The sequence below is a fragment of the Castor canadensis genome, chromosome 10, assembly GCF_047511655.1.
Source record: "Castor canadensis chromosome 10, mCasCan1.hap1v2, whole genome shotgun sequence".
NCBI lineage: Eukaryota > Metazoa > Chordata > Mammalia > Rodentia > Castoridae > Castor > Castor canadensis.
In genome coordinates, this window is record NC_133395.1 from 47,964,874 (window position 1) to 47,983,045 (window position 18,172).

Below are 18,172 nucleotides of genomic sequence, written 5' to 3' on the forward strand. Positions count from 1 at the left end.
TATACACTGAAATTTTAGCTTCACTCACATTACTCATCAAGCCTTAAAAATTTTGTCATCAGTGTATTTCTTGTTCAGTATCTATAATAGATTTTTGATGAAATAATATCTTGAAGTAAATTCCATTTCAGGGCTATATAAAATCTGTGGCATACTATCATTTTGTAGTGTAATAAGTGTCCCAATCAAAGTTTGGATGGAAGAATGCACAATGACTCATATTGCTTATTTAGGTCATCTACTTTAGTATTGTATTTATTTAGTTATATTAGAAGCCTAATCTTAATAAAAAGGAAATTATTTTCAAATGTCTTAGTAGATGCTGGTTGGTGCACCTTCTCACCTCCCTTCCTCAGACTTGTCTATCCCTGCCCCAGGAGGTGAGTGTTGGTCCATAATGGTTCGTAGGCACCTACTTCTTCAGAGATTTGCTCTCAGCAAAATAGGGCCTTGACTTGAGGGTGTCAAGGCTGGTCTCTGCAGGTGGTACTGATTGTTGCAATTCAAATTGAAGTGAAACTCTACCTGGGGTCATATTTTGGCATGCCTCTTTCTTATTTTGTCTTGCTTTCTTCATTTTCCTGATCCTAAAAGCACCACCTCCATAAATCACCTATATCTAATCTTGTCTCAGCCTCCTTCTCTTGGGAACCTGACCTAAGACAATGGAGATGTACTGTGATAATTTTGAAAAAATATGCACTAGAAAACATGAAAATTGCTCACCATGTCTTCCCCTGGCCTTCCCCAGCTCAGTTTCTTGGATAGCCAAAGAAGCTGCTTGGTATCTCTGGAATTGTAAGATAAAAAAAATAGTGGATATGTAGTTTCTAGGAAAAAGCTCCCAATACATTTTGCAAGGACTTTGTGACTGTTAGAAGCTAAGTGCCAATCCCTCAGGAAGTTTTCTTCTTTTAGTCCTGTTCTTCACAAGTAAAAATTAAAAATCTGTTCTAAAAATCTTACACCTTTATACTTTGATGTGATTTTTTTCTTCAGCATTGTTCCCTTGCTTCTGTTTTTCCTTTTGTCAAAGGCAAAGCTGACTTTTCAATGCCATTTCATCCTGGATATGCAGACAGTGACGCCCGTTAAATGCAGTTGCATGTCCACTGGAGGCTCCTCTCCTGCTATAATGTAGTTGATTCCACACTTTTTTTTTTTTATAGTGTCATTTCTTCTTTGTTTCCTTTTTGTTTTTACGTTGGGATTGTCATCACATGTATTGATAAGATGAGTGCCATACTTAAACAAGAAAGGTGGCATAAACCAGAGGAAAGCATTTGGGAGATCTAGGTCCCTTCCTCAATCCAGATATAACACTGCACTAGTCAGGGTTCCAGAGAAACATGAACCAATAGCATGTAGAGAAACCAACTGATATACATGAGGGGTTTGCTAAGGGAAATTACTCTTGAGAATATGGTGGCTAAGTCCATCTGTAAGCAGGAGAATGAGAGAAGACTGTGTTGTGGCTCGGTCCAAGGCCTGAGAACCTGGGGTGGGGCTTTGGAATTTGCAGTAGATACTGGCCCAAGTTCCAGAAGGCTGGACAACCAAAGTCAGGGAAAAAAGGGTGTCTCAGCTCCAGAAGAAGCATAGTGAGGTCACCTTTCCTCTGCCTTTTAATTGCATGGTCCTCAGCTGATTGGATAGTGCTTATCCACAGTGACTGAGCTCATTGATTCAAATTCCCATCTGCTCTGGGAATGCCCTCACAGGCATGCCCATTCAGAACCACTTTACCAGTTATCTGATTATCCCGTAATCGATAGGACTAACCTAAAATGCTATAGCATGTAAGTTTGACCATCACAACCACTTTTGTGTATGAACTGTCATCTGGAAATGCCTTTCTAAAAGAAAGCACTGACTTTTTCCCACCCCTTTCAACTACCTTTCGACTACCTAATAGGCTTTCCGCTTTTTAGTAGTCTCTGTGTAGTGAATATTTTAATTTGCTGGCTAAAGAGGCTGGATTATATTTGGTAATTAGATAGAAAATAAAAATATCGTGAATAATTTAAGCCAAACGTTCTCCACCTCTTACAACTGTCATTCCTCATTAATTTGCTACCCATTAATGGGGTACATCGTGATATTTTGATACTTGTATACAATGGGCAATGATCAGAGGAGACTGGGCGCATTCACGGTGGTATGACTATAGACTACAATGTGCAATGATCAAGTCAGGGTAAGTAGCATATGTATCACCTCAAACATTTATCATTTATTTGTATTGGAAACAACCCTTGCAGTTATATTGAAACACAAAATAAGATAAATGTAATCACCCTATTATGTAGTAAAATATTAAAAAGTGATCTTCCTAAACTACCTCTTTTTGTACCCACTAACTAGCCCTTTTCTTTCCCCTTCTACCTCTTACCCTTCCCAGTCTGGTAAGCACTATTCTACTCTGTACTTCCTATGAGATCAATGTTTTTTTAGCTTCCACATGTAAGTGAAAACATATGCTTGACTTATTTCCAGTGCAGTAATTTATAAATTATATATGTTCCCTCTGTGAAAAAAATCAAAACAATGCTTTATTGTATCTAATATGTGATAGTCTATATTTCATTATAAACAATTGGCTTTGACTATTCGATAAGGTACAGTCAAGAAATATTCTTAAAAAAAAAAAAAGAAACATTCTTGAACCTTCATTTCCCACCATTGTGAGTACCACAGCTACAGTGCAGCTTGACAGAGGTGTGCTGTTTTAAGGATCAAATACCACAAATGGTACTGCCCTAGAAGCCCTACATTTCTGAAATTGAGCACAACTGCTGGTAAAGCTTAAAAAGAAAAGTGTAGCTATAACTTACTGAATAGTTGGATTCTTAAATATTTAATGTATATTAATACCGTGCAATACTAAGTGTTTAATTATGTTTCAGTTTACATTGTACTTCCATTTTGCATTTCATATCTAATTCCATCAAAATAGAGAGGCTAAGCTTTGATAATTTCTATCTTCTCTCTCTCCCCACTTTCCTTCCTTTCCCCCTTCCCTCTTCCCTCCCTCTCTCTTTTTCTCAAGGTGTTTGATTCTGTAGGGTGTAGAATGGCTTTTGTGTGCAGGAATAGCATGCTTTGCCCCCTTAAATGCTTATGGCATCATTGTAGTCACCACAGCAATGAAAATGCACCCATAGAACTCCAAAAAATGTTCTCTAGGTGATGGAAAGGCCTATTGATATTATCACTACCTTAGAAAAAAAATTAAACAATTATTTGCATGGGATTTTTTTATGAATGTCAGTGTCAAATAAAACAACTTCTAAGATTTTAAATATTTCAGTACTTTTCCTTATCTGTGTGTTTTTTTTTTTTTTGAGACAAGGTCTTGCTGACTGCATGAAACTTAAGATTTTCCTGTCTAAGCCTCCTGAGTGCTGGGATTACAGGCATGAGCCACCATATCTGGTTTTCTTAAATATTTCTGTTAAGGTGAAATGAAGGGGATTTTGACTTTAAGGTACTCAAAGGGTTTGGGTGGCATAAAAATGAGTCAACTAAAGGCATAAGCTACAGGATTTGTTCAGTGTCCTTATAAAGAATTCTAGCTTGCAGGATTGCATAGGTGTTCCAAAGTCCTGATTTTTATGGATCCATTTTGAGTATATAAGGAGTTTATATGCATCCATGTGCTATTCATTACATATCACAGGTAACCCAAGACTAAGATCAGGAGGAAATCCACTGGAGCTGTCCTCCTCCTTCAGCCACTTTTGTCTTACCCCAGCCTCCCTTTCCTTTGTCAGAAAGCCTCATAAGCAACTTAAATTGATAGCAATTCATGTATGTAATTGATCATACCTGATTTGTATTTTCAGTCAAAATTATCTGTACAGCAAGATCTAGGATACTTAAATCCTTATTTTGGTTGGTGCTGTTGAGAAATGTTAGATTTTTAGGTGGTATGTATTCAGTAAACTAACTAGTTAATATTTTTTGATAGAGATTGGAAAAATTAAGCAATTATAGTTATCCAATGCTTTGTCATTTGCTGGGATCAATATTAGGTATTTGATAGTGTGATTTGCTTATAACTATCAAAATCTGGAAAGGTGCTGGTTTGTTTACTTTTTAATTTTTATGTTAGAGTAGCTCTTTCAAAACAGTACAAGATAGCTTCAGGTGCAGCTGTTGTAAAATAAATAAATATATGGAAATTGTGAATCCTAATGACCTTATGAAAGGCAGAAATCTGCAACTGTCTAATTATCTGTAGTGATGTGAATATAATTTTAATAGCCTGCTGTGAATCTAAAGCTTTTCTGGTAAGCATTTTACCTGTTATAATGATCTAGAATACTTTCTTTTCTGTTTCTACAGCTTTCCTTCCTCTAGGCAAAACTAAGTGTAAATCATTCCAAACAATTAATGCTGCTTTAGTCACAAATTATTGATTTTTCTGTTCATAGGGTATGTAGAACTGCCGCTCTACTTAGAATCTAAAATCAGACATTTTAATTGTGTTTTCCAGGAAGATATGAATTTAAATGAGGATAAAAAGGCACCATTGCGGGAAAAGGACTTCAGTATCAAAAAAGAAATGGTGATTCAGTACATTAATACTGCTTCTAAGACAGTAAGTAAAATTGTCAAGTTGAAAAATACTGTTGAAACACATTGTCCTGCAGAAGACACACATTTGTCTAATTAGGTGCCTAAGTTTGTACACAATGTAATCAGAGGGCTTTTGAATGTGTAATTAAAGACCCAAGTAGTATGTTTGCTTAAAAATGTTTCCCATCTTACAAAACTTTTAAACTGCTTTTGTTTGTAGCCAGTTACATTGCTAAGAAACACTGTGGTTCACTGTGAGACCCTTCCTTGTTAGTAAATTAAAGATGGTTATTGATTTCCAATGTCACTTATAAATACAGTATTTGTATTAGAGAAAACTGAGGCTGATTTTCCTCTACCTATCTAAATCAGGACACATAATGGGTATATCTTGAATGTGAGTTTCCCTGTGAATAAAAATGTCTTGTAACAAATTTTAAATGTAGGTATTGAAAGGAGCATTAAGCCTCTAGGTGGCTGCCAGTTTTCCAGGGAGACATGAAATATGTGGGTGGAAGTAATAACTAAATCCCTAAGAAACTGTGACTGGCACATAAAATCAATTGCATTTTTTCATGGAACAACAAATGAACTTGACTAGTCATACACAAATTGTGAATAAATGGATTGGATGAAAAATATAAAATGGAAGCCAACAAAGAAGCAAAATACAGTAGAAAATGATTTTGGTATACTTTAAAGTAGAATTGAATTAGAGTAAAGAACCTTAGCACTGGTTTTCACTGGATACTTCAACCTAAGGCCAGGTTACAAGAACATAAGTTATTTATACTCTAACTCCATTTATGTCTTATGCCAGTCAGTGACTCTGAGGTATTTCTTTTGGAAGAAAGACTCAAGTGGTGTTTAATTTTTAAACATAGCTCATGTTTTGGCAGCTTGATCCTTACTTGTAGAAATCATTGTGAGTACTGTGGTTTTTCCAGCTCTTTATATAGATTGGCTCTATATCCTGCTGTTGTGATGCTGATACTAATCGCTTTTGTCCCTTAATGATACATAGATATGACAGATTAAGGTTAGGGGTTTAGGAGACCAAGCTGGGGTGTTTTGAATCTGTTCATTAATCCTGTTTTGTCTCTCTGATTTTCAATTTTTTTATTCACAAAATGGGAATAAATATATCATAGACTTTTTATTGGCATTAAATTAAAAATTTGATTCCATTATTAGAACATAATGGTTTAAATTGATGGCTGCCTCTTTCAGCAATAGTGATGGTGGTAGCAATTGTTTATTTTGCTTTATGATTTGTTTATTGTTCTTGCCACTGAAATCATTATACCATAATTTAAAATGTAGGGAAAAGTATATCAGTTAAAATACAAATGTATTATTTGTGAATTCAGATTTTTAAGAAATTACTTTGCTCATTCTACACATTTACTGAGTATCAATATGTCAGCCAGTATTGTAGGCCCTGGAGATGGGGCACCAAGTTATTGCAGCACTGTGTTGTGTGATGTACCATGGGTCACACACATAGCTGAAGCACAACAGCATGTAGGGAGAAGCAGGTGAAATGTGATGTACAAAAACCAAAGCAGGGCGAGTGGAGTCAATGAACTATTTTATGTGGAGTATTCAGGGAAGACTACTTTATTAGAGAGTTTTAAATCTAACAAGGGTGAAGTTATTAAGTATGATTACATCAGTTAGAACTGATTACATCCGTTAGAACTGTCTTAGAAAAACTTGCATAGCAGAGCATTTTAATTCTAGAATTTGAGATAATAAACAGATGTCTAAGAGAAGAATGAACCTTTTTGAAGTTTGTAATAGTTTGATCCATTTGAGTTTGCATTCACGGGTTTTAAACTTTAATCCTCCAGTCATTTTGGACTAAGGTTGGAATTTATTTACCAGAATTAGGTAATTAAATTATCAGGATTGAAATAGATTAGTTATCTAAAGGTGATTATAACATTGGCTCATTTAATTAGTGTGTGGAGGATCATGGCTTTTCCTAGGAGGGTTCTGAATAATTTTGCAGATGGTTAACATATTAGAAAGTTTAAGCTGACCAGTCATTTATTTCTGCTCTGGAAGTGGAATACATTTTATTTGCTCTGGGGTATAGGCTTTATCATGACACCTTATTTACATTAAAAATTATTGAAAAAGTTACTGAGAAAAACAACCAAACTTCATACTTCATGGACTGGTTATTCTATAGAGGATATGGGGAATTTGTGTCAGGGTCTCATTGTGTAGCCCAGAATGGCTTCAAATTCTCCATCCTCCTTCCTCAGCCTCTGAATTGCTGGGATTACTGGTGTGTACTACCATGTCTGACTTCAGCTATACTTTAGTTGTGATTTTAGCCTTAGAATTGGCTCTAAGTATTTTTTTGAAAATAGTACTGATGTCTGTTGTTGATTTCAAAGTGTATTAGGAATATTAAGCCTAAAAGTAGCCCTAAGGGGATTTGTTTTTAGTTTAGGAGGAAAAAAATGCCATTGTTCAAACTAGTTTATTTCTAAGACCTTAGTTAATTTGTGCTTAGGTGGCTAAATAGCAAAACTGAATTTTTGCAGTTAGAATTTTATTAAGCAATTTCATATTAGGGCTGACAATCTCAGTTTCTAACTTCCTAGGGTATGGGTATGTGACTCAGGTTTGTGGAGGATAACCTGGTGGATAGATAGGTTACTATAGGGCTTCTAAGAAAGTTTTCCCTCCCTTATTAAGAGTGGGAGAACTACTTTTTCTGCTATTGGCTGTGGGTGTGGGAAGCTGTGGATGCACAGAGCATGGCATCCTGGACCTGCTGCTCTGGACGGATTCAGACCCTCTCCAGGCTCTTCTATTATGTGAGGTGATTCATCATCTTATTTAAGCTGTTTTGAGTTTTTCTCTTTGCCGCTATAAATGGCCCGATATACCATCCACTACATTTTTGCCTATGTGGAATCCCTCTAATTTTAATTAACTCTGAAAGTGATGGTTTGCATTAAAGGAGCATTGTAAAATTCCACCCCTTATGTAGTCTGTGTTCACTCAGAGCATAGGTGACAGAGGTACTTACTACAAGGCTGTATGCCCATTCCCTGGAATTGACTTACCTCAGATGTTGTTAGGTTACCTATCTGGAGAGTAAGACTGTTGTGCAACAAGTGAGACTTGTTACAAACATTGGAAGTGAGTGTGATGAGATAGGCAAAAATGGAAGAGGTTTCACAGTTCCTGTGCAACAAAACTTTCAAAAAATGAAACCTCTAGAACAGACAGTGGGTAGTCTCTTTAAGCTGCAACTGCCCAAGGATTTTCACTACTTTTTAAATGAAGGGAACTAGAAATTAATGTACAAATCTGCCATATAAATGATAAATGTATTTAATAATGTTTAACTATGAGTTGAATTCTCATTCTTTTATTGTGGCCTAATTATTTTTCATCCTTATCTTCTCTTAAAATGCTTAAGGCACTTCTTCAGATATTGTTAAAAAATGACTTTTTTTGTAATCAAGATTCTTGTGCTTTAAGTAGACTAACCAGCTTTAGGAGATATGTCCAAATAGTGTCACTACCTTTACCTGGTTTTCTTTATTCTTTCCTCTTTTGGGTTGGATGCATCATACCCTAGGTCTGTGATACCAGTATTTATGTTAGCACTTCTTTTCTTGTGGATGCTTGCGTTGTATTCAGGGTGAGCTGTCTTCAGATATGTTATGTCTGAGTAACATGATAAAATCTCTAGTGACAGAGGTTATAGGATACAATGGTTTAATCTCTATACAATTAAAGAATGTGTTAAAATGTTTCTTATTTAGAATAAAAATATACAATAAGATACTTTTTTCCTATTACAAAGGATTAGCAAAAATAAAATAATCAAATATGCCTTTTTAATCTGTTCAGAGGGAAGAGTCATCTTTGTGTGTGTGTGTGTGTTTGGGGGGCTGTGATGTTGTTTGAACTCAACAGCCTTGCCTTGTGCTTGCTAGGTTAGCACTCTACTATGCTTCCAGCCCCCTGGGAAGCATCTTCTTTGATATTCTTCTCTTGGGTTTTTCAGGGTGATCTGTGGTACAAAACTGGAGAATACCTGAGAGGTACCTGAAAGAAGTGGAAGATCTTAATGGAGAAAGAGGGAGTAGAGGGAGTCAAGAGGATAATTATGAAGGCCAAGTGTGAGAGTTAGGAAGGGAGAACCCGAAAGGTGGCTGGACCTTTGAGGAAAGAGAAAGGGGGAAATATTTAAAGGAATTTTGAGGGAACTTTGCTTTATGCTATGTAGTGTAATATGTTTTTTATGTCTCTAAGAACCTTTCAGTGGAGATGTGCATTTGCCCATCAGTGCTCTAGGAGCTGACTGTGTGGATGGTGAAGCAATCCACATAGATTACAGTTGCACTCTGTTAGCAAGTAGTCTTTTTTGGCTGGACCATTAAATGTGAATAAAATTCTTAAAAAATTTCTCTTCAAAATGTATACTTATAGCTAAAAGCCTTTTTGAATGCCCTTCCCTGGATTCAAAAGTTGTGATAGTCTCCTCCTCCCTATTTGCATTTGTCTTTGGCATCTGTAGCTGAGTACAGTGACATTGTGTTTTTAGGTGGGCCTTGTCTCACACTGAGATTTTTATTGATAGCATCCATCAGTTTTTCCCTATCTGGTTCCTTTACAGGAGAAGCAGCACAGCTCCTCTTTGATAAGTGTTCCTTGTAACTTGTTCTCTCTGACTTTGTTTCTAATATTTTGATTTTCCAGTGAAGCTGGTTTCTATGTGGCTGGAAGGGTTCCAACACATTTATTGGAAAACTTTAGATACTTTCTCTTTCTTCTATAAGATCTTCCTTAAATATTACTCTAATTCTTGCCCAGACTTTTAAAATAAGAAATAACATTAAATGTCAAGTATTATAGAATATAACTTTAAAAGGGACCTGTTTTGAGAAAATATCAATCACATTCAGTTTCCTCTTTTTCCAGATGAGAACTCTAGAATTGATTTGTCTTAGCATTGACTTATAAATATAGTAGTAAGAGTGATCCCATACCTTTTAGTTTCTGTTTATCTTGCTTAGAATTTTTTCAAGTATTTATTTTAGAAAACATTGTCAGATACAAGTAAATCAAGTTCTTTTTGTTTTCTTTGAGCTTTTGTTCAAGAGAATTATATTTTAACTGCTAGAAACTTAGATGAGCCAAATCTTTACATGTTCTTGCTAACTAAAGTTAATATGTATTTTTTTTGGCTGGTATTTCTATTGAAATTTGAGAAAAGTGTGCTTGTAGCAGAAGAGCAATAAAAATTAGTGGTTGGTTTTAGAAGTACATAATAGCAACAGTGTCCTTGCTTATGGTCCTTTGCCTGTTTGTCTCTAGGTCTTGCTTGCTGAGTAGGAGAAAATTTCAGAGCCTCAGGGCACTGAACCAATTTCTTGCTAAGAATATTTCCTAATAATCTATCTGGCACTTTAATTTCCATTTCTGCCTATATAGTACAGGTTTTATTTATGTACAATTAAGATTATCTTCCAAGAGCTCAAATCTACCCAGCTTCCTTATGAGCTGTTACTGAGAGGCACCAGTGGCAGTGTTCTCTGCTATTATTGCATTATATGTTCTTTGGGTAGGAGATGATAAATGAAGAAACCAATCTTTTTTTTTTTGCAGGAAGAAATTACATTAGGTTCAAATTAGAATTGTGTATTTTTGGTCTTTTAAAAGTCTTATAGGTAGTTAAGATACCTTTTATTATAGCTTTTAATTTTTAAAAAATCCTTAACAAGTTAATCATCTCGATGTACAAAAGGCATTTATTCCCAATTTTATAGTTCCCTGATTCACCACCACTTTCTAATGAGTGCAGTGCAGTGGGATCCCCCTGAACCCCAAGATATAAATATGGTGTGGCCTTTATCAGTGTGATACAAAATTAATTTCAAATCCTTTCGTTATCAGAAAGCTTTCCATGGTAGATTAAATAAATTAGTTATCTGTTTGTGGGATTCATTGTGGTGTAAAAATAAAATAGTTTGTTTACAAGTAAAAGACAATCTTAAGTTTACCCTGTTCCTTGGGCACTATATTAGAGTTTGTTAATAGAAATTCTCTTGAGACAGCTGTACTGTACTGTTTTGGTGACTATAGAACCATTTTCTTGCATTAGTTTTGTAAAGGATGGCTTTATTACTTACTTTAGATATGGAATACATCTTAGAGAATATCCACATTTTGCAAATGAGGGAAAGGCACAAGGCATACGTAAAATCCTCAAATTAGTACTACAGCTAGGTCTAGAACCAAGATTTCTGTTTTTTTAAAAACTTTTTTTTGTGAAATGAAAGTTTTAGAAAATATCCAAAAATGTGTAGCTTGATGAATTATCATAGAGAGACCACTGCCCAGATTAAAAAATAGAACCTTGCCCACCATCCTAGAATACCCTCTGTCTATCCTGTCCCAACCTAAAACCTCTCTTAAGATTTGTGTGTATTTTCTCCTAAAAGCAATCACTTTTATGTTAAGCACTCCTTGCATTTTTTAAAAAACAGTTTTAATACCCAAAAGTGCATTCTCAGATCCTATAGTTTGTTTTTGCTTATATTTTAAAATTTGCTCCTCCATCCATAACTTTATTTTATTTAGCACAGTTCAGATTTTATTGATATGCATATTTGTGGTACAGTTTCCATGCAAAATGGTAGCTAGATCAAGAGGCTAGATCAGACTCACCTTTGATCCTTTAATCAAGGCCATATGAAATATCTTTTCATGAGGTGGTATTTCTGTTTGGTTTATAATTAAAATTTTACAATCTCATTTTCATTTATCAGTTGAAAAATTTTTCTAAAGAGTTATTTCCTCTCAAATACTACTGGGTTACCTAGTGATATAGGAAATTTAGGATAAATACTTGATTCATTTATTTGCCACTTTTAAAAATGTTGAATTCTTTATAATCCTTTGGATTGATTTCCTGTCATAAGTTCTTTATGATATTTAGTTTCTGTATCACAATTATCATTCTTAGTAAAGATCTTTTGACAGTAGGTCTTTGTGTAGTTGGTTCCTGTTCATTTTGGCATGATTCTATTAGCTTTGTATTGTTTCATTCCTACCTGGTTAAATAAGATTATCTGGCTTACCCCCTCATCTTCTCATACTTAATCTGGAATCACTCATTTGTTTCTGTGAGGAGTAATAGTTCAAGGCTCCATGTGGGGGCCAATGTATTGCTCCTGGTTATTTGCTTATGGGTTAGATCTTTATTGCTAATGGTTTAGTTATTGCTTCTAAGCCCTTGTCAATGCAGAAGATGGGACAAGAGAACATGTGGGTGCTTAGGAAGTTTTGCATATGCCGTTTCCATCTCTAGCTGTTGTTTGTGTTCTTCTTCTATGTGTACATTGACTAAACATGCAAACTTTACATTTCATATGCTCCTCCTTCTTGTTGTAATTTAGTTTGTTCTGTGAGTGGTCATTTTAATGCTCATGACTACTCCTTTTGTTGATATTTCTCTAGACATTTTGTTTAAAGTTTGTTCTCTGTAGATTCCTCATGAGGACTGATGGGAACAGTATTCCCTGAGTGTTGATAATGGTCCATGGCCCTTATTGTTGAAAGTCAGTTTTACTAGGAATACAATCTTAACCTCATATGATTTTCTTTTTCTCTTAGGATCTTAAGTAAATTACACTATAGTCTTCTAGCATAAAGTATCAGTATTGCTGTTAAAAGGTCTGCTATGATAACTAGTTTTATTCCTTCGAGGTTATGGTATTTTATCTAAAAATCTTTATTCTTTCTCATTAAAAATTTTTTCACTTATTTCATCTCTGAATCTCCTGACATGATGTTCATTTTTGTGTTACTTCTACTTATTTTCATTTCTGAAGTGATCTTTTAATCTGTTTTCCCCTTCTTTCTGAGTTTCTTACTCTGCTTTGAAATTTGTTTCATGTCTTATATATTCTCTTAATATCTTTTAATTCATTTTAAAATGAAGTTACAGTTTGATTTATGAGTTTGTCTTTGAAGTGCATTTTATCTTCTGTAGGGATATTCTTCTCAGTTCAGTTGCCCTCAGCACTCTCTCTTCAATGGAGATCCTATCCTGTAGGGAAGACTTGATAGATGAGTTTTGGAAGTTCATAGGATAAGGTCTGCCCTTGGCTCCTCAGATCCTGTCTGTGCCTCATGCCTAATCCACTATTGCAGTTGACCAAACTCCTACCAGCATTAGCTGCTCTCAAATTGGCCTGCTTAAGTTTCCAATGAATACCACTAGACCATTTTGGGGTTCTCCTGTTTTCACTTTGTTTGCTGGCTTCTCTGGTTTTCGTTATTTCATTTTTTTCTGTAGGCTTCAGGCTATATATAGTGCTGCTGTTATGTACCAAGATCTCCTTGTTTTTTGAATTTGAATATTTTTTTCTTTATTTTATGCCACTTCATGCCTTGGTTAAAAAAATAAAAATTCACTTAAGTGTTAGTATTCTCTGCCACTCTCCTCATCTTCATTTTCAGGGGAAAAATGTCAACCTATTAAGGAAAGGTATTTTTCTATATAACCCTACCTGGTAGCATAGGATTGCTATTCATTGCATCTGTAAACTTTCATCAAACCTCTTGATGGCCCATGACCTACAAATAGATTTAAATTAAATGCTAGTTTTAGTCTTAGTTTCTCTGCTATGTTTGTACAGTGGTAGCATCTTGTAGTTTCAATAAGTAATGCAGGAGTGTCCTTTTCTGTATTCCATTGATAGTTGGGAAATTCAGACTGCCCTTCAGTATTGTACCCCACCTGTGGAAAAATAGATCTCATCTGCTCGTGTGTGTCTATAAATTAGTGAGTGTGTTAAATCTATCACAGCATGAAATCACTTCAAGCTCTGTGAAAGACTATCTTAAAGAATTTAAATTGATTGCAGATGTTAGTGCAATTAAACAGGCCTGATGAGCTAAGAATCATGTTTCTCAGATTTGAATATGAATGCATTTAAAAATTATAGTGATGTACTCCATGTAAATGGAGTTCATAGGTATCTGAGAGTTTGTGGGTTTTTTAAAATCACCTTTTGTTTTAAAATGACCCACACATGGAAAGTGATGTGTGACCCCTTATCAAGATATTTGAATTACTTAGAATGAATATGTGCTAGTCTTAGGCTTGTAGCTCTGTGTCATCCTTCACCAGCTAGAATTGATACCAAGTGATTATTTCTTGTATTGTTTCTTTTGTCTATCAATTAACTTATCTACCTTGTGTGCCGCAGTTCATTTAAAAACCACTTTTCATGTAGAGAGAAAGTCAAATGTTATTTGATTCCCATTTTTAAGAAGGAAAAAAAATGTGTACAACAAACCAGTCAAAGAGAGTGCTTAGATTATAGAAGCACAGGGCTTTTTTCCCTTGAAGTCAGAGTAAGAAGTCAAAACTCTGAGTAATGGAACTCCCTTGAAGTCAGAAATCTGAGTAATGGAACTCCCTTGAAGTCAGAACTCTGAGTAATGGAACTCTGTCTGCCTTGTTTTGGCTTAAACTGCTGAAGTATTAAAAAAAAAATTCTATTTACTATTTTAAAATGTAACATACTGGGTTACAAATTAGGAAGCAAATTCTAAAACTAGAGCATAACAAGATTAAGTACAGTGTACAGTGTGTTCATTTTCAATTTATTTCAAATTGATCCATGCACATTAAGTAATTAAACTCATCAGTTTCTGCAGCACATTGTAAAATGTTATGGACATCAGGAATTTATTATATATATAGTAGTAAAATAAAGTACAAATTGGTAATAGTATTTAGATCCTTTTTTAAATACTAAGAATTAATGAAATGTTAATTGAAGTATAGTAACATTAATGATTTTAAGTAGGAACAAAGAATGCATTATGTACTTTTTCTAGATGGTTGAAAAATAAACTTGTGTTCTGTGGTGTTTTATAAAAGATTATTCTATTATTCTGCTGTTACATGGGAGATTTTCCTTGTTTTTAGGAGTTACTAATGTGACTATTGTTTCTAGCTTATGATTTTAGAAAATTCATTCCTCTTTAGGACTCAGCTTACTAAATTATAAAATGTACAATTCTTTTTGTATGAGGAAAACTTTGGACTACAGAAATGCTTGAAGTCTCTTAATGGTTCATCTTTGTCTTAACAGTTTGTTTTTATCAAAGTTCAAAGTGAAATATAAAATGAGAATGGGTAAATAAATGTTAACAACTAAAGCCTTAAGTTTGATGCATATGTGGAATAACAAGTTGAATAAAAAGTTAATGACACTGAGCATCATAAAATTTGTATTTTCATATGTAATGTACAAATATGTCATCAGGCCAGTCTTTGGCTATAATGACAAATCCTTTGAGTGGGAGCAGCTCCTAGTTTGGTTTTGCCAATATCTGCAAGCTCATGAAGCATCTGGGATCACCATTTGGTTTTACTTTTGAAGTAGTAGATCAAGAATTCACAGATGTAAGGGACTCACATAGGTTTTTTTTTTTTTTTGTTTTGTTTTTTAAAGTATAGCCTTTTCAGTTACCTTACCGTTGCTTAATTTGAAAGAAGCTTTTTAAACAAATTACTATAATCTTGTCTTTCCTAAGCCCAAGGGTAAAACAGAAACAACTTTCTGTTAATTCTTATGCATGATTGCATTAATAAGCACAGATATTCTTAAAACTTCATGAACTTTTTTGGGATATGAAAGACCAACTTCTGATATTCACAGAATTCTGTTTACAGAACTAGACCTGTGTAGTCTACAGCATACTTTGGGCATCTTATCACTATGTCTTATAGAATAATGGAATGGCTGATACTGAGTGTCTCTAGAGCCATAAGCTTTGTTTTTTCTCTTCTCCCAGTAGGGACATAAAAATAAGTTTTTTCTATAATCTGGAACTTAATCGGTCATTTCCAACAGAAAGAGAGCAGAAATGACCGATTCAGTTCAAACACACTCAAAACAGAATGTACTGACTTTTGCGCCTGAGAGATGTACAGCTTTGTTGGTCCAGACCCAGGTTTTCAAATGTGTTAGCTTCATTCAAGTAGTTTCTTTCCATAGAATATTCAGAATGCTAGCAGAAGCTTCCAGCTTAATGCCTATGTATAGATCATTAATCCTCAAAGTACACCCCATTGATTAAAAAAAAAGTTGATCATCTATGTTGCTAAGCCAGTATGTTTGAATAAACATATTCATTATACTATGACTTCATTATATTCAATGTATATATAAAACATAGATTAATGTATTGTTATTTCAAATGTGAATTAAAATGTAAATAAAAATTTACATTTTATATTTCATTTGAAAATCTTCTGTACAAATAAATTTTATTTTTTTACTATGTTTTTAAAAATCACATTTTAGCTACTGTAGATTCATAACATAAACTGAGCATGTCTGTTTTATACTATGAAATATTTTTACATATTCTATAAATTACTTGATGACTTGTAATTTTCAAGAACTACAAAATTTCTGTGCTTGATGCCTTTTTACCTTTATATATTTTTGTTTTTCTCTTTTATTCCTTTGTTGTGCTCTTCTTCTCTTCCCAATTATAAATTTAAATAGCATCCTATTTTACTTTTTATAACAGAACCTACAATATACTCATTCAGGGTTGTTCTAGTTGCATGGACAAGCACCCAGTAACCATTGTGCTTCTCAAAGTTTGTGTTAGTCTTTGTCTTTCCTATATAAGTCCTTTTTTTGGAGCTCCTGAGGATTGAATCCAGAATATTTTCCTACCCAGACCCTTGCCTACCCATAGCCATTGAGTTGAACCTCCTTTTCTTATTCTTTCTTATTCTTGATTTTATTAGCTCCTCTATTCTTATACCATTAACCTGCAGGTTGATTAATTAAAGACTCAGTTTGAATTTGTTGTTTGACTTCAGCATTCCTACTGTCTTTGGCTAGTGGGTAAGTGATTGAGGGCCATGAGTAAGTTCCGACATACCCTGATTCTACCTTTATGTGTTGTACTTAGAGGTAAAAAACATGAAAACAGGAGTCAATTTTATGAGTCATCCAGATAAGATAGTTCCCTATAAGAATATTACCTTTGTGAATTTATCATTGTCCACATGTGATGGTGATCTACGAGTCTCACAAACTTAATCAACATGCTAATATTCAGTACGCATTTCATGAGTAGCATATTTCTAAGGTAATATACACTGAGGTTTAAAAATTCAAACATCATTTTAGTATTTTATAATCAGAAATACTAGGATGCTTAAAATCTCTTTTCTCCTTATAGGCTGGAGTACATACATAACACAGACTAGATGGATGTGTTCATGTTTCTTGGAACTGTTTTTCTTGGGGAGTCTCATTGGGACTCCATAGACCTCTGAGTCACGAACATATTTTCATGTACTATGAAGCATTATCTTTTCCTATGACACATGATTACTACTCTTAGAGTACCTTTAATTTGATAAATTCATACTTTTTTCATGGTAATTAAAATATATTTATTTTAAGGTTATACTTGATACTGGTATATATGTATAAGCTCTTGAGTCTTTTTAAATGGGAAACTTAATTTCTCATTTTTCAAGTTTTCCTCTGATAATCTTAAGTTAATTATAATTTAAGATTTAGAAGTATTTTTTACTTGGAAAATTATATACCCCAATTGTACTTTTTGTTTGGCTAACTTTTATGGGAGAATCAGAAAGAAACATGTCTCATTTTCTCACTGTTTAGAGTTTATTGCTCATGCTCTTTCTACACGTCCTCCTATCATTTTTGAGAATTTTCTTAGGACACAAAAGTTGTTTAAATAATCAAAATAGAATGATTATAAATTCTAAGATCAACTTGTTAAGTAATCAAGTGACATCCCAAGTATCATTCATTTATTCAGATGCTCAAATTTAAAATTATTAAAATCAAAGATACATCTTAAAAAGATAAAGTATCACTTAATGAAGCAGTCTTTAATGTAAAATGATTTCTTACTATCCTATTGCTTTGTCTAGCCTACTTAAGTGGAAAAAGGTCTATGATTTATAAATACTTTTTACATTAACAGTACAGTGGAAGGAATGCTTTTCTTGTGATATATGATCACAAAAGCATTCAAACACTACTTAATGCATAACAAAGAGATAAAGAATGAATGGAGTGGTTTTAAATACTTTTGTATAATGCTTACTTAAGATTAATAACAAGATCCAAGGTAAGAATGTGAATAATAGGGAATGTGATAAAGTTATTTAAAATATAGTCATTTTAACAATTTTCTTTTAAAAGTGATGCATTGTTGCAGAAAATATAAAAGCATTAAGAAGGAAACAAAAATAATACTGATCAAAGATGAGGCACTCAGCTAAAATATTAAGGTGGTTTTGATTTTCAAAGGCCTGAAAATGAATATTATAACAGTAAAACTAGGGTTTTAGCAAAAATAATGTAGCAGAAAAATTAAATGTGACTTTCCCTCTGTTAAAGTTTTTACAGAATTACAAAGGCTAAGGTTAACAGGCACCAGGACAGTACAAAACAGACTGATTGTACTCTCATTGTTTGCTGTCCTTTTTGAGGCTATATAAGCATAAGCTCATAATTACTTAAGGAAC

The 18,172-nt window shown here is 34.0% G+C and overlaps 1 protein-coding gene across 5 annotated transcripts in view; it reads left to right on the forward strand.

Moving 5' to 3' along the window:
- Diaph3 (diaphanous related formin 3) overlaps positions 1–18,172 on the forward strand; it is a 492,745-nt gene that overhangs the window by 85,001 nt on the left and 389,572 nt on the right. For all 5 annotated transcript variants that reach the window (XR_012436212.1, XM_074043284.1, XM_074043286.1 and 2 more), the window contains one exon: positions 4,499–4,603. Coding sequence is in view for 4 of the 5 variants with exons in the window: in XM_074043284.1 (XP_073899385.1) it covers positions 4,499–4,603 (105 nt within the window). In the remaining variant the exon portion in view is untranslated. The remainder of the gene's footprint in view (positions 1–4,498; positions 4,604–18,172) is intronic.